The 22,471-nt window shown below is 51.2% G+C and overlaps 2 protein-coding genes across 15 annotated transcripts in view; one reads left to right on the forward strand and one right to left on the reverse strand.

The window, feature by feature from the left end:
* The window catches only part of CRB2 (crumbs cell polarity complex component 2), a 57,565-nt gene extending 49,109 nt beyond the window's left edge, over nt 1–8,456 (forward strand). For 6 of the 8 annotated variants that reach the window (XM_074556157.1, XM_074556160.1, XM_074556156.1 and 3 more), the window contains 4 exons: nt 231–1,098; nt 1,879–1,995; nt 2,381–2,507; nt 4,302–5,421. In XM_074556157.1, coding sequence (XP_074412258.1) covers nt 231–1,098; nt 1,879–1,995; nt 2,381–2,507; nt 4,302–4,529 — 1,340 coding nt within the window. In that variant the 3' untranslated portion in view covers nt 4,530–5,421. Of the gene's footprint in view, nt 1–230; nt 1,099–1,878; nt 1,996–2,380; nt 2,508–4,301 lie in introns of all 8 variants that reach the window. The other 2 variants (XM_014270510.3, XM_074556155.1) reach the window with 2 other exon arrangements.
* The window catches only part of DENND1A (DENN domain containing 1A), a 153,168-nt gene continuing 136,523 nt past the window's right edge, over nt 5,827–22,471 (reverse strand). For 3 of the 7 annotated variants that reach the window (XM_074556166.1, XM_074556165.1, XM_074556167.1), the window contains 4 exons: nt 18,398–18,486; nt 15,223–15,351; nt 12,741–12,996; nt 5,827–11,911 (listed from right to left, as the gene is read on the reverse strand). In XM_074556166.1, the coding sequence (XP_074412267.1) occupies nt 10,646–11,911; nt 12,741–12,996; nt 15,223–15,351; nt 18,398–18,486 (1,740 nt within the window). In that variant the 3' untranslated portion in view covers nt 5,827–10,645. Of the gene's footprint in view, nt 11,912–12,740; nt 12,997–15,222; nt 15,352–18,393; nt 18,487–22,471 lie in introns of those variants that run through there. The other 4 variants (XM_074556169.1, XM_074556168.1, XM_074556170.1 and 1 more) reach the window with 2 other exon arrangements.

The raw sequence follows: 22,471 nt of genomic DNA on the forward strand, positions 1-22,471 counted from the left end.
GAGCACAGCTGAGGAGTAAAAATTGCTGCCTAAGAGCTGGATGTTACTAGAGGAGGTGCAGTTGTAAACAGGAAGAGCTTTAAGGCTGCCAGCAGCTCGCCTGTAATCCTGCTCACACTAAGCTTAGGGGTTCTTAGGGAGAGAACCTGCCAGGGGTGTGCCATTGGTCTGGCTCAAACAGGACACCAACTGTCTTTGAAATCCCTCATGCTCTCCCCCTTTGTTTATAGGTCTGGCTAATGCAACATTCAATAGTTATGCTGCCATTGAATTTACCACCAACACATCAGTGACCAGAACTCTGAGCAGCCTCCACGTGGAATTCAGAACCAGGGATGAAGATGCCGTTTTGCTTCGGGCTGTGGAAGAGGTGGATTCCCTGCAGGTAGCCATTAGGAATTCCTCCCTGCTTGTTGACATCAGGAGTGGGAACAGCGTCGAGGGCGTGAGCTTCGTGAGCCCGCAGGCGGTCACGGACGGGGCCTGGCACAGCGTGTCCGTGTCCATGGAGGAGCCGGCCGCGCTCTCCTCGCGGTGGCTGCTCCGCTGGGACGGCTCGGTGAACGTGACCCTGCCGGGAAGCGCCGGCAACCTCGACTTCCTCAAGAACAACGCCTCGGTCGTTCTGGCCGAGAATTTCACCGGCTGCCTGGGCCGGGTGCAGATCGGGGGGCTCTTCCTGCCCTTCCCGCCGCAGCAGCCGTACCCGCAGGCCGAGCAGTTCCTGCGGGCCGGCCCGGGCAGCGCCCGCCTGGGCTGCTCCGGGGCCGACGTGTGCGCCTCCGGCCCCTGCCTCAACGGCGGCACCTGCCAGGACCTGTTCGACGCCTTCGGCTGCGGCTGCAGCGCGGGCTGGGCGGGGCCGCGCTGCGAGGCCAACATCGACGACTGCCAGCCCAGCCCCTGCGTGCACGGGGACTGCGTGGACGCCGTGGCAGATTTCCAGTGCGAGTGCTTCCGCGGCTTCATCGGGAAGAGGTGCGACATCAACGTGGACGACTGCGTGCGGCACCAGTGCCTGAACGGGGCCACCTGCGTGGACGGCGTGTACGGGTACTCGTGCAGGTGCCCCCCGCAGTACTCCGGGCCTCGCTGCGAGTAAGTAAGGGCTGCTTTCACACAGGGCAGGGGAGCCTCCAGATAAACTGCACTTTTACTTTGGGACACTTCGGGAAAATCTTTCATTGCAAGCATCTTGTAGCAAAGAACCCAAATTCTGCTGTGACTTGGAAGGTGCTGTCCAGGTCCAAACCCTCACTGACAGGGGTTCAGCCTCGTACAGGATAAGGATCCTTCCTTTTGATGTGGTTTTTCCCCATGCCACCTTTCAGAGCTGGTTGAAGGGCACATACTCTGGCCTGTTGTCATTTCCCTCTAGCACTCCCCATGATATCCCATCTTCTCTATGACTTGATTCCCCTTGCCATATTCCTATGCTGATTTAAAACAAAACATCTTGTGCCAGTTCAAATGGAACATGAAGTTAAATACTGACATGGTTGCATTTCAGTTACCCGATCTATCCAGGATGATTTTGCTGTTGTTCCTGCTGCATGCTGGGACAGTTACCTGGTTACTGGCATTATCCTTCCTGGGGCCTGGCTGTACTGTTCCAGCCGTGTCCTGTCCCTGCCTATATTTTCATTAGCAAGAACAGGCCTGTCTGAGTACAGAGAGCTCCTGTCTGTTCCCAGGGCATGATCCAAGGGAATACTCTGATGTTACAGATGATTTCTGAGATTATTCCCTTTTCCACTTTCGTCAAACTCCTTCCTAGAAACACCAAGCATTGTGTTTATGGCCCCATTCCCCTGAGCCCCAGAACACTGCCCTTCCCCAGAACCTGAGTGCTTTAAGGCTGTCCCTTGCTCTCCCCAGGTGGCCGTTCCCCCCTCAGCAGTGTGGCAAGAACTTCACCTGCTTGAACGGTGGCAGGTGCATCACCGAGAGCTGGGGAGCCAACTGCTCCTGCAGGCCTGGCTTCACTGGAAGGAAGTAAGTGCTGCCTCACCCTCCTGCATGGCCCTGTGCTGGTCAAACAGCTGCTCCTAATGGGAACACCAGCTGTTGCTTGGAGCAGAGGGAAGCTTCAGATCATCCAGCTGCCAACAGCAGTTTTTGCAGTGAGAACTGCTTCCAAGGTTTTTCAAGCACACTGGGCTGTGCTGGAGACCCGTGCTGGCCTCAGTCCCATAGAAAACCACAACAGGAGGGTCGGTGTGACCAGGGGAGAATTTCAGGTTGTTTGACTCCAGAGAAAGCACCTGGAGAAGCTGCAATGGGCGCTTTTCAAACAAAAGAGGCTTTTTTAGACTGGATGATCTTGTGTTCTATGGCACAGGAATATATAAGCCAATTCTAATACACTCTTCTCTTGCAGCTGTCAAATCAACATAAACGAGTGTGAGCCAAACCCGTGCCAGAACGGGGGCACGTGCCAGGACTCGGAGAACAGATACGAGTGCGTGTGCAGCGCCAGCTTCACCGGCGAGCGCTGCGACATCAACGTAAGCACTGCCTGGCCGGGCACTCTGCCCTGCCCAAGCACAGCTGGGCAACCCTCAGTGGGCTCTTTTCTCTGCAGTGCTGCTGCTTATTGGTCTCCAGCACAGAAATAATTGCAGTAAATGCTCCTCAGTACCTGCATGTGCTGCCATATGGCTTTTGGGGCTATCTCTCCACATCTCCATAGATTTCACAACTCTTTGGACAGAAATCCAACTCCTGCAGGTTCCTGACCCAGGTTCCTGGAGAGTGGAATTTCATTTGGTGTTTTATCTTGGATAAGAATTACTAAACACCTGCCCTCTGCAAAGATCATCTGAGTAGAAATGGATGTTTGGAGAAGGGAGGTTGGATAAAGTCAGGCCCAGAGTGGTTCAGTCTGTGTGAAAAGCTGAGTGCTGTCCCTGAGCTGCCCATCCTGTGTGCATAACCCAAGTGTTTGGGGTGGGGCTGGGGTCCTTCCTGGGGGAGGTGGGATCCCTACCCCTGCTTTCTCTGGGAAGCTGTTGCATGCACAGGCAGCTTTTTGGGTAACCTGGGAATGTACTAACCCATCCTGCATGGAAAGGGCTCTGTGCCAGGCGGGGTTTGCTGCTGTTGCTGTTACCCAGGGCTCTAATGCACGTGCCAAGGTCACCCTGACATTTCCAGTTTGCATGCACAGACTCCTTCAGGCATCTCTATCTCCTCTGTCCCAGGACATTTCTGTGGATTCCTTGTACTCATTTTCATCACCCTCCCCTTGTTTTTCTTCACTCTTTGCATTCCCTCGCTCCCTGGTGGGGCTGGGGCTGGTGCTCGGTGCCACCAGGGCCAGCTGGGGCTCAGCTGAGCCCCCTGTGCTCTCTGCTGGGCCCTGCTGGTGCAGGACTAACCCGCATGCTCTGCAACTCACCCTGCGCAGCGCGCAGCTTTGGGCAGCCTCGGGGATCCACCTGCACTCCAGGCTTTAGAAAAGGGCAGGAGGGCGTCCAGATCCCCTGGGAATGTTCCTTCTTTGCTCTGTGACACGAGCACAGACTGAATGGCATCAAAAAACTGTAAATGATCCAGCTTGAATTATTTTGGTTTTAGCTGTAAGGTGGCCGATACCATTGATAGCACTAAGAAATATCTTATTTTTAAACTTACTGCAATTTTAAAACTTCCTTTCGTGACAAAAATTCCACAGTTGTTTTAGTTATGTTGGTGTCTTCCATGCCATCCTTGATTCCAGAATTCTCTCCTCAGTACTTGGGCTTTTTATCATGTTCATCTCACATCCATGTCCTGACCTCTTCAACATCTTCCCCTTCCTGCTGCAAGTTCTGCAATTCTGTTTCACAGTTTAACAGCTGAATCAATTCTCTGCTTTGCCATTACAGGCATTAAGGCATCATTGAACTTTTTCAAAGTATCATTCCCCTGCTTGGGGAAATTTTTTTGGGTTACTGAAAATTCACATTACTCTGCATTAATTTTAAAGGTTTTTGGGTTTTTTGTTTGTTTGTTTTTTGGTTTTTTGTTGTGTTTTTTGTTGTGTGTTTTTTGTTTTTGTTTTGCAACACTGGTGACAACTTTGCCAGTGCCACCTGTGTGTTTTAGTCTGATATTGGTAAGAAGGCACCTTTGAAGACTCCCACTGTAGATGCTGAGTGAACTGGCATTTACATCTTCAGGTGCTGTCTTGCTGTGAAAAAGTGCTGGTTTTTGCATTTCTAAAAACCTTTTTCTCTCTAATCCGACCATTTTGGTCAGTTACTGCAGTTGTTGTAACCACTGGGGTTTCATTGTTTCTCCAATAATTTCTTTTACAGAAAGGGACTCCGGGTGCTCTCTTCCCCTCCCCACTAATTGAAGTAGCTGTCCCTGTAGCGTGTGGCTCTGTGCTGCTCCTCAGTATTGCTCTCATATTCATGGTTCTCACGGCGAGGAAGAGGCGCCAGTCCGAGGGGACGTACAGCCCGAGCCAGCAGGAGGTGGCAGGAGCGCGGCTGGAGATGGACAGTGTCCTGAAGGTGCCGCCCGAGGAGCGCCTGATCTAGGCCGTGCCCAGGGCCTGCACCTGGAGCTCTGCAGCCCTGGCAGCAGCAGATGCAGCCCCTCCCCGCTCACCAGAACGGACATGGCTGGGCTGGCTCAGGGCTCCAAGGGAGCCTCTGCCCCTGTGCCCTGCCCCGCGCTGCCCTCGCTCATCGCAGCAGGAGCTCAAGTGGCTCTGGCTCCTGTCCCCTCCCAGGCAGGAGAGGCACATTCCTCTGCTTCCCAAGGCAGGGTGACCGAGGCACCTGTGCAGGTTCAGCTCCCTGAGTCCCACTCAGGAGCTGGGAGGGTCGTGGCTGGTTTGTGTATTCTGCTCTGGTTTGTCAACAGCTGAAAAACATTCAGACTCTCTCAGCTCAGGTGTGTGAGGTTTTCAGAGTCTTCAACAGCAACAGCAGCTGCGACCTCCCTGTGACAGCCCTGTGTTACAGGGAATTGTCAGGAATGATCAAAATCCTTGTATCAATCAGTGCTGAATGCCCTGGTGCTGTTAGACATTCCCATGGGTACCGCAGGGAAGGGGCAGGCGGGACTGCGGGGGTTTGGGCTGGAGCTGCAGCTGCCGCACGCTGGACTTTGGGTGTGCACGGAGGGGACAGGGGAGCAGGAAAGGCCCCAGCCCCCTGTGCATCCCTGGGCTCCGCGGGACAGGGACAGCACAGCGCAGCTGAGGGAGCGCCGGGGGCTGACGGGGGTGAGTTGCGGCTGCGTCCTGGTGGAAGCTCTGAGTAACTGCCTGTTCTACCACAGCAGCGAGTGTGGGCGCACCTCAGCCACTCGTCGGTGGTGGGAGCGGTCGGGGCTGCGGGGGCTGCCCTGCTCCTCGCACTGGCTGCAGCCACGGCCATTGCCATGAAGAGGAGGAGAGCGACTCAGGGAACCTACAGCCCGAGCCGGCAGGAGAAGGACGGGGCCCGCGTGGAAATGTGGAACGTGATCAAGATGCCCCCGACCGAGCGGCTGATCTGAGCTGGGGTCACGCTGGGGGGGGCACAGCCTCGGGCACTGCCCGCTGGCACTGCCTGCTGGCGCTGTCCCTCGGGCTGCTGCTGCAATCAGCCCGCAGAGCATTCCCAGCAAACTGCTCTGGCAGCCCTGGGGAGCAGAAACGCCCCTGCTGAGGGCCAGGAGGCAGCAGTGGCTGTGGCACAGCGGGGACACGGAACCAGGCCGAAGGTGGGGCTGTGGCACAGCCAGAGCCTGCCGGGCCCCTGCTCCTGCAGGCAGCAGGTCCAGTGACCGGGAATGAAACCACTGCATTCACAAACAATGTGAATAGTAAGCTTTTTTCAACAAGACACATACCTGTGACTCCTCTGCAAGGCTAAGCCAGGTGAGTGAGTGCTGGGAATTCCTTCCTAGAGCTGCTGCTGCCCTTCCAGCTGGGCCAGGGCTGGCATGGCAGTCAGTGCCACTGGGCTGAGCTGGACATGGCTGCTGGAGCTTTCCCTGAGACCAGACCAAACCACAGGAATATCTGAAGTGCCTTTCTGATCCTGCGGTGCCAGTCACAGTTTAACTTTTGTGAAAGGAGGACGTTTTCATGTGGGATCCAGCTCCACCACTCCCAAGCAGCTTTGACCATGGAACTGACCCTTGTGAGAGCATCAGGTGGTACCTGCTGGGGTGAGCAGGGGAGAAAGAAAGAGTTCTGGAGGTGACCTCTCTGGACTGACAGGTTTGGGCTTGCTGGCACAGGAGAGTGGAATTTAGTCAGCCAATCTTTTAACCCAAACAAGGGTTGGTGTAAGTGACACAGCTTCTGCTTCCCACTGCACTAACAGGGGTTTGATTTTGTGGCTTTGCTTCTCCTGTGTTACTGTTGTAGCTGTTGAATGTGCTGTTTCTTCTTTAGCATAATGTGGCAGAGACTGTGGAAGGAAATGCAGCACAGCAGGCCAGGTAAGGCTTAAAGTCATTAGTGTTTCAGGACAATCACAACAACTATCAATAAGGAATATTTTAGAACAGTGTCTGCTTTTTAATGTCCAAAATACCATTAAAAATCAGGGTGGGAACCTGCCTGCCTTAGCTCATTGCCACAAGAAAACGCTGTTTATTCTGGCCTGCTTTGGGATTTTTTTTTCTTCTGTAGCTGTAAATATTTCTGTAATTCCAAGCAAAGGGAGGGGTCTGGAACTACTGCTCACATGTGTCTGTGTCAGAACAGGTCTCTGCAACAGGCAGCTGCTGACAGAAAAATGCAAGTTTTAGAAAACAGGAAAAAGCAGGAGTGGGAGACAGACAGTATTTGGTCAGTAAGATCACTTTCCCTCTAGCAGTGGAGAAGAGGCAAAGGTGAGACCCCAGCTGTGTCTGGCAGTGGCAGGGGTGCCCTGGCTGCAGGTGGAGCTGTGGCTGCTTTCCTGTGTTCATAGCAGGGATTCTGCTGGACTGTTCTGTCCCTGCTTTGCTCGGGGCATTCTCCAGCACGCTCTGGGAACAGAGGCAGTGGCACTGCCCGGTCCCCCCATGGCACCGGGGCTTTGGGGCAGCTGAGGGGCTTTTCCTGTGCCCAGGAGGCTCCAGGGCAGCAGAGCTGTGCCAGGCAATGGGGAGCAGGGGTGGGCACAGCCTGGGGCCCTGTGCTGCCAGGCAAAGGCCTCGGGTGCTCTGTGCCACCTGTGCCCCAGGGCAGGCGCTGCTTCTGCCTCGCTGCTGCCTCCCATTGGTGTCTGCACAGAAAGGCAGCAGGAGATGGAGCAGAGCCCCAGCAGCTGCTGCCGCCCCTGCAGCAACAAACGGAGCCCTGCAGCCCCGGCAGCTCCGCAGGGCTGCACCCGAGCACCCAGAGCCAAGGGGTTCAAATACCCTGTCAGTGTCTTGAGCATTTCTGCAAAATAATTTATGGAAGGTGGTTTTGTTTTATTCAATAATGAACTTAACTTTGTTTTGATATTTAATTTTTGAATATATTTTTTCACAAAACTGGACTCGCTGTAGTTAATGATTATGATCCTGATTTCTTTTTTAATTGTAAATTTTATAATTTGTAAATAATTAGAATGTCCTTCAAAAGAAATTTACAGTAAAATTTGGTTAAAACCAGACCTGGTTGTTGACTTGTGACTGTTTTTCCCCAAAGAACACCTTTCTGTCTGGATGGCTGATCATGGTCTGTGCCACACCCCCTGCACAGCTGCAAACTTTGATTTTTCATGGTTGAAGGATTCATTTTGTGCTGATTTGTCCCAGCCCAGAGCCCTGAGCACAGGCCGGGGTGTGTGTGTCAGAGCTTTGCCCAGCAGTAGGACAGAGCTGCTGAACACCAAGGGGGGAGCTGGGCAAGCTCTGCTCTCTCTCACCTCACTGAGCTGCATTTCACCATCAATCCCGGACTTTATGGGCAATAACGAGACGGGAATGGGGGGAAAAGGGACTCTGAAGCCTCCACCCAGAGTGAACAAAACACAGAAATGGTTTCACCTCTTGTGCAGCAGCAGATGCACCACAAACTTCGCAGAGGCTTGTCTTGTCTGTTTGTTTTTAAAATAAACTCATTTCTTATGGCAGGAAGCAGCTGTAAATAAGCAAAGCGATACCAAACACAGGGCAAGTACAGGAACATGGAAAAGTCAAGTATAAAGTCACTGATGAGTAAGACCAGGAACACTTTTTATACTGGATTAATAAAAGCTTCCAAATTCCTTCTAGGGCTGAACCAGAACTGGTTCAGATAAACAAACTGTTTATACCTGGCACTATCAGGAATGAATCATGTTAGGCATTCCTGAGTTTAAATAAGACAAAAAATCCCTAAATGCTGTCCTAGGGATAGTTCAATTCCTACGTTACAAGAAACCCCTAAAAAGGTCTCCACTTGCAAACCCTGCTCCAGAAATGAGGGAAGTCACAAACCCCCTGTCCTCCTGGATCCCAGAGGTGCTAAATAAAGTGAAGGGTGAATAAATGGGTGTTAATACTCTTCAGTGCCCCAAAACCGACTTACCAAATGATCCATAATATGAGCAAAGTAACCAGAGGTGGAAATGAACTGCATTGGTACAGAATTTCCTGAGAGGTTCAAGGCATCTGTGCTGGGCTCAGTGTGTGGTCACTGTGACATTACTGAGCTCAAACAGGGCCTGTGGAGCCCTGCTGGCACAGGCAGGACTGTCCAGTGCCCTTCACACCCACCACAAGCCAGACAGTTCTATCATCCAGCTCATTGCAAAGGAGCTCTGAAATGCCAGACTGAATAATATATAACATTCTTATTCTGAACTCTATCCTTTATCCAAATAAAATGGAACTGGTATCTTAGACTTTAAATATTTTACTATTCAATACTAAACCCATCTGTCTTTCAACACAAAAAGAAAATACAAATCCAAGTGAATGGCTTGTCAGAGGAACAGCACTGTACAGAAACAGAATATTCCTGGAATACTGTGGTCTTCCCAAAACCGGCAGCATTTCAGATATTTTTCTTTTGTACTGCCCAGACTCGAACACAGAGACAGCCATTCCCATTCCCCAGAGTAAGAAAACTTCCAAGATAACATGAATAAAATAGATACATTGGAAATCAGATAAAGCTTTACAAGAATTTCCCCATGTGTCCAAGATGATTTCCTTTATCAAAGGCTCAATGGTGATGTGATTCCCTCTGCGAGAGTGACAGGTTTTACACCAGAGTGTGCCCAGACACAAACCAAACCAAAGAAGCACCACTGAAGTGAAACAGAAATGATCAGAGACAGCAGCTTTCCCGGGGGTGCTGAGGGCTGTGGGAAATGTCTGCAGAAGCCAGAGGGGGCTCAGAACACCCGGCTGAGCCTCCCCTGCGCTCGGCGCCTCGCGGGCCAGCCCGAGGCCCCACAGAGCCCCCCGGGCATGCCCTGCCCTCAGCCCAGCACACCGGCCTGCCCTGCCCTCAGCCCCAGCACACCGGCCTGGCCTGCCCTCAGCCCAGCACACCGGCCTGGCCTGCCCTCAGCCCAGCACACCGGCCTGCCCTGCCCTGCCCTCAGCCCCAGCACACCGGCCAGGCCCTGCCCTCAGCCCAGCACACCGGCCTGCCCTGCCCTCAGCCCCAGCACACCGGCCATGCCCTGCCCTCAGCCCAGCACACCGGCCTGCCCTGCCCTCAGCCCCAGCACACCGGCCTGCCCTGCCCTGCCCTCAGCCCAGCACACCGGCCTGGCCCTGCCCTCAGCCCCAGCACACCGGCCTGCCCTGCCCTGCCCTCAGCCCCAGCACACCAGCCTGGCCCTGCCCTCAGCCCCAGCACACCGGCCTGGCCCTGCCCTCAGCAGCGGGAACCGCCACGCCCCACACCTGCTCGGCTTTGTAATAATCAAGATATTGTTACATTCCATTCATATACTGCAATTTATAATATTGATAGATAATATTAAGATACACATATATAAGAACTAGGATACTCTTTATGGCCTCTATTTTCTGATGTATTTAACAAAAACAAAGTCAAAAAAATGAAAACAATTGCTGGTGTTTCCAGTTTCCCAACAGAGATGCAGGACCAATCCCTGAGCAGCTGCTCTGTGCTGTGGTTTCCAGGCCTGTGACAGCTCTGCCCTGGCTGTTGGTGTTTGGGGTGGGGGGGGAGTCAAAGGTGCCACCAAGGTCCATGTGACAGCACAGCTCCAGGAGCACAAACAGAAACCAAGGGAGCAGTTCAGTGACTTGTGGGCCGGTTTGCTGCACTTTGCATGTGGGGACAAAATGTTGTATTTCTGTGTAATGCCAGAAAAACTGACGTCCGTTCCCAGAGGCAGGAGCGAACCCCAGCAGAGTGGGCTGTGTCAAGCTCCAGGTGTGCCAAGGACCAAAAATACAGGGAGGGAGGAACTTGTGCATCAGCAGTGCTGCCTGAAAAGCTGTGTATGGAAATCCCAACCCAACCCACCTCCCCTCAGGCTTTGGTCAGTGCAGGGATCCCAGGGTTCAGTGGCGGGGAGTGAGAGCAGTGCCAGGGACTGGGGGACTCTGACCTGTGGGCAAAAAGCTCTCGTGTTGAGTTGCAGCTCAGCGATGGTCCTGCGGCAGTCCTGGCTCAGCCTTCCTTAAAAGAAATGCTTGGTTTTATGCTGGCTCAAAAAAACCAAAAAATCCCTCTGTCACTTCCAAAAGGACACCAAGGCCATGGGGCGTGTCACTCAAAGGTTTCCCATCGCTTTCTGAGCTGCTCCACCTTACCTGGTGTGGGTGACACGTCCTGCTTGGTCTTTTTTAACAGATCTTCAAATGGATCTTTTGTCTCCTCAGATTTTGAGGACAGTAACACTGACTCCAAGCCCTTGGCTGGCCTGGCAGGGACCAGAGGGGGTTCACTGGCCAGAAGAGCCAGGGCTTGTTTGGGATCTACCTTTGTGCTGGGCTGGCCCACCTGTAACGTTCGGGGTTTGGGGGGAGCAGCCAGACACGCTGGCTGGAGGGAGCTGGTGGGAGAAGGGCTGTGGCTCTGCAGGAGCAAGGAGCCAGCTGCTGGCACAGCTGGAGCCTGGCTGAACAGGTTTGGCATGGAGAGCGTGGCCATGGGGGGCTGAGGTCTCTGTGCTGGGTAGAAGGCGGCAGTGGGGGTTATGAAGCTGGAGCTGTAGGCATGACCTAGGGAGGGGGTGAAGGAGCCCCTGGGGGCTCTGACCAGGGACACGGGCAGGGCTCCTGGCAGTGTCTGGGTGAACGGATTGGGGGAGGGCTGTAGAAAAGGCGGGGGAGCCGGATAGCCCAGGGGCTGGGCAAACGCTGCAGCTGCAGGAGGCACAAAGTCACTGGGCAGGGCCCCGAAGGCGGGCGCGGGGGCCGAGCCCTGCGGGGCCCTGGCCGGCCAGGCCGTGGTTCTCAGCGGGTCCAGCAGGCTCAGCAGGAGCTCGCTCTCGTTGCCGGCGCCCTCTGCCTTCACCCGCTCGGGCTGCAGCATCCCAGCGCTGCCGGCAGTGCCGCACGGCAGCTGGGACGGGCGGGAGGAGCCACCCGCTGACTGCTGCACTTCGGCCTTTAGGGACACAGCCCCAAAGGGCTCGGGGATAAGATCTGAAACCAAGTGGCCGCGCCCCTGAGGGGTGAGGATTTCCGCTGGAGCCTGGTGCTTGGAAGCCCTGGGTGCTGGTGGTGGTGGCACGATCCCCAGTTCTGGAGTCTTTCTTCCCTGGGGCCTAGGAATGGTGATGTTCCCTTGAATGGCAGGATTGGATTCATCCTTTTCTGCAGGAGCCAGACCACTGTCTCTGCTCTGGGGTCTCCTGGAGATGGGGGGCATGTTACCCAGGGCAGCCAAGGGTCTTTCTGGGGAGCCTTGGGAATATTTGGTGGGAATAGCCATATCATCATGGCCCATGCTCCACAGCTTGTTGTAAGGGTGGGACAGCTTCATGCTTGGCACAATCCTGCTCCTCTCAGACACACCAAGATCCATTCTCTGCAAGAGAGCAGAACAAGCATTAACTCTAACTGATGTCCTCACAAGGCAGAGCAGGAAGTGAGTTCAGGCTGCTGTGAGGGAAGAGGATCAGTCCCCAGGCTGATCAGTGCAGAGGGACAACAGCGTGTGGCCAGGAGCCAGTCAGGACTCTGCAGCTGCAATTCCAGCTCTGCTGCCATGGGGGTGTTCAGCTGGCACATGGTGTGCATCTGTCACAGCCCAGTAAGGAGCACACAGCCTGTGTCCAAGGCACAGAAGCTGAGAAGCCTTAATTGCTGCATGGAATAAGTTGACAAATGAAATATCTGAATGCAACGCTAAAATCAATATTATTATAAAGTAGAAATGACATTCGCTTCTTTAATGTCAGATGAAGATCTTGGAGTCTGCTTTAGTTTAACACTTTCTGAGCAATGTTCCGTCACATCCTGTTTCTTCAGAGGGAGATTGTTCAAATGATGCTTAAAAAAGAGCCAGATTAAAAGAAAAAAAGTTTGCAGGGGACCTGAAAATTACCAACAATTCATTCTCACTGTCAATCATCAACTACAAAGATAACTCTATATGATGGCCATGGGACAAACAGATTCTGAGGAAGAGGGCAAATATCCCCTCCTTTAGAAGCAAAGGCTTCAGAGGAAACACTTATCACCGAGTCCCATTTAAGCCATTTCTTAATTCAGAAATTAATTCTGAAACACATAAGCAAATCCCTGGAAAACAGATGATGATGACAATGATGATTATTATTAGGATCTACCCAATAACACGAAAAAGATGCTCAGAATGAGCCCTGTGCCACCCCCAGGGCACAGAAGCCCCTGACCTGGTATTCAAAGGAGCAGCGCTGCTCTGCCTCCTCCTTGGGCGTCCGCAGGTCCTCCAGGCTCTTGGCCTGGCTCAGGGGCTGGGGCTGGCCGTCCACTTCCAAGCTGGGGAAGATGTCTTCCAGGAGGTTGACTTCTGAGGCCTTGCTGGAGAGCAGAGGGCTCGGGGGCAGCGGCTCCCTGGCTCTCTCCGGGCTGCCCACGTCCTCCCCATCGGCACTGTCCGACTCCTTCAGCGCCCGGTACGGCTGAGGCCTGCCACAACCACAAATCACATCGCAAATCAGCGCTCTGCTCATGCTTTGGTCTGGACACAATTTCCTACGGAGCTGGATGAGCTCCAAAGAGCTCCCCAGTGGCAAACAGAGCTCAGAGAGCTCCCCGTGCAGAGCAGGCGGGGGGCAGGGGGCCATGCAGGAGGGGAGCCGGCACCCCAGGGTGCTCAGAAGGGCAAGAGCCGAGTGAGAGGTGCTCAGAGGGAAGCTGTGCTCGTGCAGGCACAGCCAGGCTGAGGGGAGCTCTCAGAGCAGGGACAGTGGGACACCAGCTCCCCATGCTGACTGTCTGGGCTCCCTCGGGCTGGCACGGCCTCTGCACCCTGTGTTTGCAGGCTCTGACATCCTTGGCTTTCAAGCTAACTCAGCACACAACATAACTCAGTGTTTTCCTGCAATAATTGGGAGCACTGTGCAGGTTCCAATGATTTCATTGGTGTCATCTTATCAAGAAACACCACAATCCATTATGGAGACACCTCCTTTACATTACCAGCTAAGGCTGAGTTAGCAGGATGCTTCTCTTGCACATACCTCAGCAAAAAATGGAACCAGCACATTTGCATTTTGGTGTGTGTACAGAGAACAGCAGCACAATGTGCATCCAATTAATGACAACAAGTGCCACACATGGCTGTGGGGATTGGCACTTGACTGGCAGCCAGTTGTACTGTGGCATTTAAACAAGCTTTCAATTAAAAGAAAATATTTGTGAGACCTGCAAAAACACATCCTATGGAAGAACCCTTCTCCCTTTTCCATATTTTATCATAATACATCTATATCATGCAAATCCAGAGAGCCCAGCCTGCTTCCCTCCCCAGCACACACAGAGCAGGCACTGAGCCCCAGCAGGACAGGGACACTGCAGGTACAGGGCAGGCAGTGACAGCACACGGCCTCAGGGCAATCTCACATCACTCTGGGTCACCCTGCAAGCCCCCAAGGGATAGCTGAAAACAAAACTGGCCTCCTCCACTCCAAACAGGAGTGTGGAAACATTTCCTGGCCCTTTCCTACTGATCCCCCCCATCCCACCTGCCTGCAGTCCTTCCCTGTCAGCCTCTGAACCTGTGTCTGCAGCACACAATGGATTTCAGCAGCTGCAGACCCCTCTGTCCCACTGGCAGCCTCCTTCTCCAGCCTGGTCTGACCCTGCCAGGCTTCAGCTGCTCAGCTGGGGCTGGCACCATCCATCTCCCAGCCCTGAGCTGCCTGCCTGTGCCACCATGTGCATTTCCAAAGGAGCAGCTCACAGCACCCTGGCCCCTCTTCCTACAGGTTCTGCTCAAATCAGTGGCTGCACTGTTACAGGAATGAGTGCAACTCCATGCAATTTATCTACCTTTCATCCCCTAGAAATCCTCAAGCAGGCGAGGTTAGGAAATAACAAATCCTCTGCTGACATTCAGCGAGGGCTCAGCTCAGAGCTGCCTGCTGGGATTGGGATATTCAAATAGGCAGCAAGAGGGATTTAGTGCAGCGGAACCCACGGCTGGCAGGGCTCCCCTCGCCTCACACGGGCACCCCGGGCAGGCCGTGCTCCTTCCCCTGCCACAGGCACCGTGGGCAGGGGCAGAGCCCTCCAGCCACAGCACCAGTGAGCAGTTCTGGCACTGCTGCTCTACACAGTCTTTCAAGACAGAGTTACAGAGCCTTGGGAAGGTACAAGTTACAAATCCAAAAGCTGAATACAAACAGACCAAACAAACTTCCTGCTTCTTGTATAATTGTCAGATTGCACTCAATGCCATCAGAGGACACCTGCAGGGATGTGATACCTGACAGGCCAGACAGGCTGGGATCAAACAGGTGACACAGGAAAAGGCTGGTAACTGCACTGGAACAAGGCTCACAGGACAACCCAAAAGCACAGTAACACCACACAAGAATGAATGGTGAAAGGTTTGGACAGGACAAGCAGCATGTTGGAACAAAGGACAAATGAAAGGGTGACATCCCACAGAGCTCGAGGCAGTGGAAGCCCATAAGCTGTGTGGTGCTGCAGTGTTTCATGCAGGAGGATGCTTCTTCATGCTGCTCAACATCAAGACAGACAAGCAGGAGAAATGTTGGTCATTCATCAAGCATGGTACAGAGACCCCAGGAGCATTTCCAAATCCCAGTACAGAAGCAGGTGCCCTGGGCAATGCAAACCCCACTGTTGGAAACTGGCATGGACACAGCAAAAGAGTGAAGGATAGACCATTCGAAAGGAGCAGAGAAGAAAAAGTTTTCAGAGAAGCCAGAGACAGGATCCTCTTCCTGCTGAAATTCATCATCAGAGGAGTCCTCAGAGAGGAAGACTGTATAGTGTCGCATGGGCTTTACGAGGCTGGGGAACAGGAAGAGAAAAGGAAGTTATGGAGTCACAGTGACAGCTCCTGAGGAGAGAAACCAGGGCTCCAGAGACCCAGATCATCCTGAGCCCGACTGAGTGCACAGCAGAGCTGGGTAGGGAACTGAGCTCTGCTGCCCAGGCACAGAACAGCCCCTGTGCCAAGGGCAGGGCACTGCGGGTGCCCAAGGGCAGGGACTGCAGCCACCCCACAGTGCAGGGACAGCACAGGAACCCCCTTTCCCCACCACGCTCCCTACAGAGCTGGGCACCTCTCTGCTCCTCAGGCTCTCTGAGCTCTGACACACATTAGATCTCCCTCTCTGCTTTACAGACATTTACTCTGATGCACAAGAGGAGCTGACTCCAGGGCACATGCTTGTATCTATTTTCCACATTTGAAACTGCTTCACTCTAGACTAAAACCTCAGCTGTCCAAGGACTGGTATGAAATGCAGTTTGCCAAGTAAGGTGTATATGCTCCTTTCCTCAGCATTAAGTGAGAATCAGTTCTTAAAGACTAGGGCAGGAAAAGAGAAGCTGGATGCTGCAACCAACAGCCCAAGAGGGCCTGAGCTGCCCCTGCCAATGCATGTTCACTCACAGTCAGCTCAGAGCTAATTAATAAAGAGTCTCTAACAGGTGGCAGTGGCTGCGGCCAGCGGTGGTAAATCACAGTCTGCATTACTCCAGTTAAAGCCAGTGCCTTGCTTTCTTCCCCCTCTCCTCCTGTAACAGGTGTGCAGTGGAAGGAGGTGGGGCCACAGCGGCCCCCGGTGCCGCCCCGTGCCCGCGCCCCGGGGCTGCCAGCGCTCGGTAAATCCGTGCCCGCGCCCCGGGGCTGCCAGCGCTCGGTAAATCCCGTGCCCGTGCCATGAGGCTGCCAGCGCTCGGTAAATCCCGTGCCCATGCCATGAGGCTGCCAGCGCTCGGTAAATCCCGTGCCCCGTGCCCGCCAGCGCTCGGTAAATGCGGGTCAGCCCCGGCGCGGCGCGGACGGGACGCGCTCCACGGCGCCAGCAGCAGCGCGGAGCGGGGGCTCCGTTTTAATGAGGAAGATCTGCATCTCGGGAGTTTTTTTCATGTGTCAGGATGCATGGACAAATCAGCAGCACATCACGCTGGCCAAAAATGAAATGCTGACAAATGTAGATATTTCAAATTTAATTGACACCTAAATGTACTTGAGATGGTAAAAAAAAAAAATATAGAAAATGGGAGTGCAGGGTACAGGAAATAGTAAGGAGAATTCTGTAATAATTTTAAAGGATGTTCTGATTATAAGAAAATTAGTTTTGTTTATTTTATTATGGTATTGCTTTTTCCTGAATATTGAGATTATGGTACAAAGGAGTGTATGGACTTGTCATGAAAATTCTGTATCTTGTGAAAGCTGAGATGTAAAGACTTACTAAAACTAGCACCAATAAACTAGACCCAAATAAAATAATTAAAATACAATATATCTCCAGCATTGGTACAATGTTTACCATTCGTATTTATGTTTATCTGCTGTCTGATAGTGGCAGGAATTGAAGATACACGTTAGCAGAGAGCAACATTGGGATGTCAACAGCTTTTGAACCCAAACATGCAGAATCCTCCATAGGAACACACATAAATGTTAAACTGATTCAATTATCCTCCACCTAAATGCAGTGAGTCATCAGATTAAATATTAAAAAACCGCTTTTAGTTTAAAAATCCCCACAACCTCTGAGCAGGGCCAGCATGGCTCGCTGCAGGAGCTGCATCTGCTCCACAAGAGGGCAACCAAATTCCACTGTAAAATGCACAAACACCCCTGTGCAAGGGAGAAATCACCGGGCAGTTTAAGCCAAAGACAGAGTATGGCCCTACCCTGGCATGGCTGCAAAGAGCTGTCCAGGCACTGATGCCCCTCCAGTATGTTTGGGCTGTGCTGGCAAGTTCAGAACATCCCAGCTCAGAGCATCCACAGCTCACAGCATCCACAGCTCAGAGCATCCACAGCTCACACCATCCACAGCTCAGCTCAGAGCATCTCAGCTCAGCTCAGAGCATCCACAGCTCAGCTCAGAGCATCCACAGTTCAGATCATCTCAGCTCAGAGCATCCACAGCTCACAGCATCTCAGATCACAGCATCCACAGCTCACACCATCCACAGCTCACAGCATCCACAGCTCACACCATCCACAGCTCACACCATCCACAGCTCAGCTCAGAGCATCTCAGCTCAGCTTAGAGCATCCACAGCTCAGCTCAGAGCATCCACAGCTCACAGCATCCATTCCCTGGCCAGGGTCACCCCTGAGGGCCCACTGCTAACTCCACTCAGGCACTGTCAGGAGTCTGTAACACATACTCCTTGTCATCTTTGCAAGGATGTGACATTAGTGAAAGTGCCTGAAAAAGCCTCCCTGAGACATCAGAACATGCCTGTACTAGTATGCACAAGTGAGACACTGGAAACCAACACCTTTTGTCCAGGAGCAGTGGGCTGGGGCAGCACAGATGATTTGGAACATTCCCCCTTCAGTGGCACAGCTAAAGGGGGGATACATTTGCTGGTACTGTGCAAAGTGAAGCCCTAGAAACCCTCACCAGAGCTCACTCAGACATCACGGTCCTGTTAATGCACTCTAGTGAGACACAGCCCCTTCTGCCATCACCGTCAAATAACCAGCTCTGCATCCTCCAGCTACAGCCTGGCAAGAACACTGCAGCTGCAGGGCTGGAACTGACCATCTCCTTGAAAGAAAAGTGCAAACCAAAACAACAAAGGAATTAACAAACCTCCAAAACCTGAAAACTTTCACTGAAGAGACTGATCAGAGTGCACTAACTTGGCAAACCACAACGTTTCCATAAGCAAACCTTGGTTACTTGATTTTTCACACTTTCTCTACAATGTTCCAAAAATTTTTTTTTAAAAATCAGTTTTGTTCTTAGTTAAAATCTAACTTTGATCAGTAGTATTTTTAATGTCTCCTCTGGTGAGCCCCAGTTCTGAAGACACAGTTTGATGGCAGCAGAGAGAAGCAGAGCAGCACAGTACTTACTGTTCTGGGCTGGGAACTGAGGTCCTCCGGCCCTCCACACCAATGTTGCTCTTGGGCCTCTTAACCACATGAGGTCTTGGGGGGCGAACCTGTGACATGCACAGAGACATCTCATCAAACACTGCCCTGATCCAACAGCAGACACACACAACACATGGAGAACCACCAGTATCCTACAGGGATCTTCCACTGGGCCTTGCTTTGTCGTTGGCGCCACACAACGTTACACATGAGTGTGGATACATCAGTGGATCTAAAGGATGGATATGAACCACGCGGCCCCAGGACTTGCAAACCAAACATATATGCTTGTCACTGTTTGCTATTCGCCCTGTCCTGTTTGGTGCAGGCTGAATTTCATAGAACAGATTCACAGAAAAGAGTGAGCTTCCCCCTGAGCAGTCAGTGGTGAGAGAAAAGCTGGCGATGTCCACGTGCTCTGGACATTGCACGGGCAGTGGGGCTCAGCTCTGACACCATCACCCTTCTGGCCGCTTGCTCCTTCTGTGCAAGGCTATCAGGGAAGATGTGTACTTAGGATAAATGTTTTAACATGAAAACCAGCTCATTCTTCATCAAAAATTTGCTTCCTTCCAGCAGCTGAACACAAACCCTCGCCAGCCATGTTGTCATTAGCACTCTTGGTATTAAGTCAGACTTCTGTTGTAAGTAAAAATCCAAAGCTTTTCTGTGGAAGATGACGCTGCTGCCAATCCAGTCTCACATACATATCCATCACCTTCTAATGTATGGAAATTCAGCTTGATTTCTGACCAGGATCTCCACAAGCAAACAAGCCTGATTTCAAGGAAAGGAATAAGCCCAAAGTTTGTGTATGTGCTAGCTTACAGTGCTGAGGAATTCTGTGCTGAACTTATCCCTGTGAGTCAAATGAGGGAATCTGCAGCATCAGGGCAGACTGTACACACCAGCTTCATGTGTTTTGTTAAGAAAGTACAACTCTACCTGAAAAAGAGTCGGATCTGTTGGCTCAGCTCAATGCTTATCTCAGCAGAAATGGCCAAAAACCCAAATAAAGGTGGGAATACAATTCAGCTGCTGACCTCCCAGAGCCTGTGCTCCCTTAAGAGGCACAAGAGAAAGGAGATGTTCATGGCCTACAGCCTGAGTGCTCTGGAGTGACTACATATGTTTTAAAAAAAAATATTTGTTGGGGGAGCAGGACTTTCCAGGTTTGTTTTGGTTTTGGTTTTTTTTTTTTTAAATTTTTCTTCTCAGGTACAAAACCCTCAAATTCTCCTGCCAGGAGAAAGCCACCAAATTGCATGTAGTGCTTCTGCCCTACACACAGTATGCAGAAAATAGCAGCAGCATTATTGCATTGAATTTTCATTTCAAAGGAAATGGTGCACAGCAGATATGATGAAGAAATCCAGAGTTGTATTGCCACTATTTCTTAGGAAAAAGGGCTTATGAAAAGGTCAGATGTTAAGGTCTTGGAGATCAGTCCCCACACAAGGCTGTTCCTCTCTACAATAAAGACAGCTTAAGAATGTGAATTTATGGCAGGAATGGAAGGATTAAGTTTGTGGCAACTTCAACTGAACTTGCAACGTGGCGAAACATGGGGAAAAGAACAACAGAGCTAATTAGAGGAGCTGAGCTGTCAGAGCGCAGCAGAATGGCTCGGTGCCAACAAACAAAAGGAATGGGCTGGCAATCAGCAGGATCGATGAAGAACACTGCTTCATTAGGGCTGATAAAACACGGGGAGAGCGCAGAGAGGAGAGAGGGAGAGGGGGGCGACAGCCAGGAGGAACGGGAGAGGAGAGCGCCAAGGAGAGAGGGAAAGAGAGGAAGAAAGCAAAGCTGCTTAATTAAATGGGAGCTGGGAGCTGATGTGTAAAGCTGGCCTGTCAGCGTGCTGGGAACACTTTCACCTTTCTCTGCCTGTGCTGCCGGGGAGGGACAGAGGGGAGAGTTTGGGGTGGCGCCGGGGCCCCAGCCCAGCGCGCTGCAAGGTGACAAAGCTGAGCCATTTGGAGCATTGTTCCTGGGGAACTGCAGGGAAAAGCCAGGAATCAAGGCAATTCCTTGCTGCATTTTGAGTCTCACATAGCCACAGAGGCAAGGTTAAATGCTTATCAAATGCAAAATATCAAAGAAATCCAATTACGTGAGCACACAGCCAAAAGAAAAAAGGTAAACTTCCAGGACAGAAGGGTTGAATGTGCTTATTACTGTCCCCATCAACTTAATGCATAATTATTATATTTTAACTTTTTCTAATTGAATAAAGTTTCCAAACAACCACTATTAATCCAAACAGACCTCCATTAATTAGAAGCAACAACCCTCTCTCTTTCATAATACTACCACTTATTTCCAAAGCAGCAGAATGCAAAGAACATCTCTGTTCTGCTTCCTTAACCTTTCTTTGGTCTGTATTTTTGGCTTTATTATCAGCAATTACTCATATTGCAAGCACTAGTGGCCATGTACTCCTCCTTGCAGCACAAAGTATTTCTCAGGAATTCTGGGATTATTCTGGCTGGAAGAGCAGAGGGACCTGGTCACCCCCTTTAGTGCTTGTGTACAAGGCCAGGATAAATCAATTGCTGATACCCACCTCTGTAGGAGCTGCCAAGCCTGAGAGGGAAAAACAGCCTGCAAAAAGTATTATTTACACATACAGAAATGTGTTGCAACTACCAAAAGCCAAATAACAGTTCTGAACAACAACAAATTTATGTATATTTGATACAAGCATATTTTTGGGATTGATTATAATAATTTACATTTATCTTGAATTTCCCCTTGATGAATGAAGCCTTTCTGTTCCACTTACTGACACAGCCAGAGGAATGCAACAGGAGCTTTCATTATTACATTTCCAACCTTCTATCAATCACAATGGGAGCAAAGACAGTTGAACCAACCATGTTACAGTGAGGACTATTAATACCCTACAGCTGGGAGATTAAACAGTCTTAACAAGATCTCCACATAATAAATGGCTCCATTTGAACAATACAGTTCAGCAACTTTGGTACAGAGGAATCACAACACGCCCCCTTACACCTGCCAAATGTGGAACACGAGGGCATGGGAACACTACAGGAAGCCCACAGCACATGGAAAGTCTTGATCCTAGTGAAACACATCTGGGAGGGTCTCCCATGCCCACTGTACTTAAGAGAACACACATCATCATAGTCAATGCTATTTTTTAAACACAGAAAACAGAAATTTTCAGGGGGAAAAAAATCCATAAAAATGACTCTATTACACCCAGAGTTAAAAAGACAGAGGAGAAACACATGCCACTGAAATGTCACACAGGAACATGCACCAGAGATCAAAAGTTAAAACACACACCCAGTTGCACTTGTTAACCAGTTACCTGCTCATCCAAAACACATTTTAACAAGTTTTAGCAAGATCAGATTTGAAAACTTGCATCTTTCTCTTTCTTATACATGTATGTATATGGATAAGGAAGCAAGAAGTAAGATGATATGGGGGGAACTATGTTCATAAAGCTGAATATAATCCTGAATATACATAAATACCTTCCAATGCTGTGCCAAAACCCAACACCCCTCCTAAACTGATGCTTCTTGCCTTTACCTTTAACAAAAACAAACATCTGGTGCAGGGTGCAGACCCAGCAGGGTGTCCAGTCAATGCTAGTCCATAGGCAGAAACTGTCCTACAGTGAGTGTTTTTGGGGAAAACCTGCTGAGATAAGGTGTCCCTACTTAACACGCACAGGCACTGCACTGCCAGTAATTTCTGTGCAGTTCTTCCATGGAGGAGTCCCTTCCTCTGGCCAACCTGCTGGGCCTCCTTTTACACCATGGAATTACCCAGTGTATGCCATCCATAACATGGCACCAATGTCCCACTGCCAAAGATCGACCTCGCTTTCTTCAAGTCTATTCATACATGGAGAAGAATTAGGCATCCCAAATGAATTAAAAGCATAACTTGCAAAGAATAATATTATGTCTTCAGACTTCTGCTTCCTTTCAGATTTGAGTTCAGTGCAAGTCTTCAAAAGCTCACTGGCTAAAAACTTCCACCAGCCAGTCTAGCAGGGCTTTGTGTGTA

The sequence above is a fragment of the Zonotrichia albicollis genome, chromosome 21, assembly GCF_047830755.1.
Source record: "Zonotrichia albicollis isolate bZonAlb1 chromosome 21, bZonAlb1.hap1, whole genome shotgun sequence".
In the NCBI taxonomy this organism is placed as follows: Eukaryota; Metazoa; Chordata; class Aves; order Passeriformes; family Passerellidae; genus Zonotrichia; species Zonotrichia albicollis.